The sequence below is a fragment of the Fonticula alba genome, assembly GCF_000388065.1.
Source record: "Fonticula alba strain ATCC 38817 unplaced genomic scaffold supercont2.2, whole genome shotgun sequence".
In the NCBI taxonomy this organism is placed as follows: Eukaryota; order Rotosphaerida; family Fonticulaceae; genus Fonticula; species Fonticula alba.
This window is the reverse complement of record NW_009242972.1, coordinates 2903848-2905683: the sequence shown is the minus strand read 5'-3', so window position 1 is coordinate 2905683 and position 1836 is coordinate 2903848. Positions and strand designations below refer to the sequence as shown.

General features: G+C 68.8%; 1 protein-coding gene across 1 annotated transcript; it reads left to right on the top strand.

The window, feature by feature from the left end:
- Positions 1-1431, top strand: H696_01613 (hypothetical protein). The gene has a single exon (XM_009495516.1). It carries the CDS (start codon positions 305-307, stop codon positions 1154-1156), a length of 852 nt encoding a protein of 283 aa, XP_009493791.1. The 5' UTR covers positions 1-304; the 3' UTR covers positions 1157-1431.
- The last annotated feature ends 405 nt before the right edge of the window (positions 1432-1836 follow it).

Below are 1836 nucleotides of genomic sequence, written 5' to 3'. Positions count from 1 at the left end.
GGGGGGGGGGGGGGGAGACGTGACAAGACCCTCCGCACAAACTGGTTGGAAGGGACACACAGACAACCCCTGCGCCCCCATGACCTGGGCTGCCCTCTTGCCCATCGCCCCCCTTCTGCCCCCTTTTTGCAAGCAAAGGAAGGGGGAGGAGGGAGGGTACAAGGATGAAGAGGACCGCCCCGGGAGGGAGGGGGAGAGAGAGAGGGAGAAAAAGGGGGGTAGCTTTGTTGGGGTGGGTAAGAGGAGGGGGGGGGGAAAGCGAAGGGCGAAGAGGTGAGGACTTCTTCTCGGCACCGGCGAAAACATGCCGGCACACCGCGAGCGACGTCTGCCGCCCTCATTCGCACACCTACCACCCCTGCACATGCATACACACATCACGCCTGGCTCAGGCTATCAGGAAGAAAGGACCTCCTCCATGCTGGCCTCCTCACCGGACTCCAAGCCCAGGGACGGGCCGGAAAGGGGAACAGCAGTCCCGGCCTCGGCAGTGGCGGGCTTTCCCGGCGCCAGGAAGCCGCCAGCATCGCCGGTGTCAGTGCCCCCATCAACAACCGCCGGGGGGCTGGATTCCGAGTCGACCGACGCAGCACCCCCTTCGGCCTCGGGGTGCGGCAGGCCATCGCCGACGCTCGCGGCCGCCGTCACCGAGGACGAGGAAGAGCAAGAGGAAGAGCAAGAGGAGGAGGAGGGCGATGGCGGCGATGGCGATGACGCAGCAGCCGCAGAGGACATCTCCACCATGGCCGGAGGGCTGCCGGTGTCGGCCGCCTTGTCGCCAGGCAGACCCTCGGCGTCAATGGCAGGCAGAGCCCCCATCGGGGTGGTGGCAGACGACGACGCGGCCTCCGGCTCGGTGGCGCCGGTCGACAGATCGGCCTCAGGCGCGACAGACGCCGCCGTCGCCGCGGCGGCCACAACAACCGCCTCGGCAACCGGCATGACCACCGGCAAGTCAACCGGCGCCACGAACTCCGTCAGCACATTGCACAAGGCCCCCCCCCCGGGGGCGGGCGGCGCGTCGTCAGCCACCCCGGCAACACCGCCCCCATGGCCGGCCTCGGTGCCAGCCACGCTCACCCCATCCAGGGGCAGCAGGAGCGACGAGACGCCGGAAAAGTCGGCCCCAGACAGGCCATCCACCCGGCGCAGGTAGAAGGTCACCGACTCGTCGTCATCCTCATGGTCGCCGGCGTCCAGATCGCAATCACTGAGCATCAGGCTGAGGTTCAGCCGCGGCGACTGGCGAATCTGATCCATGGTCAGTGACCCGGGCAGGTCCGTCAAGGAGGAAGTACGCGAGCTGGCCGACGACGAGGAAGCCAATGACAGGAGCTGCTCCTGCACCAGCGGCGGCAGTGACTGATGGGTGGCAGAAGACCCGCCGGTGGTGGGGGCCGGCTGCGACTGCTGCGGCTGCGGCTGCGGCTGCTCCGGGCCGCCCGCCGCCGGAGTGTCAACGGACCCGGCCGCCCCGGCCGCCGGCGACTCCGGCAGCAGCGACAAATAGAACAAATCGGCCACCTGCTGCGAGTTGATCGACCGCGGGGAGTCGGCCGGGCGGAAGTGCCGGAGACCCTTGCGCAGGGCCTCCCGCAGGGTGCTCATCCGATGGAGCTTCAGGTCAACCGGCGCGCTGTCCGGCCAAATGTCCGACGCGTCGATGGTCACCGTGACGCGGTTGTGCAGGGCCGGGCCAAGCTCACGCACCAGCAGCCACCGCATGCCGGAGTAGCCGGACTCCATCAGCTCATTGCGGATGAGCACCGGGAAGTCCGTGGGCTCGAGCGCTCGCGAGCCCACCGGGTCCGCCAGCACGGCCAGGCGCAAGTCCGC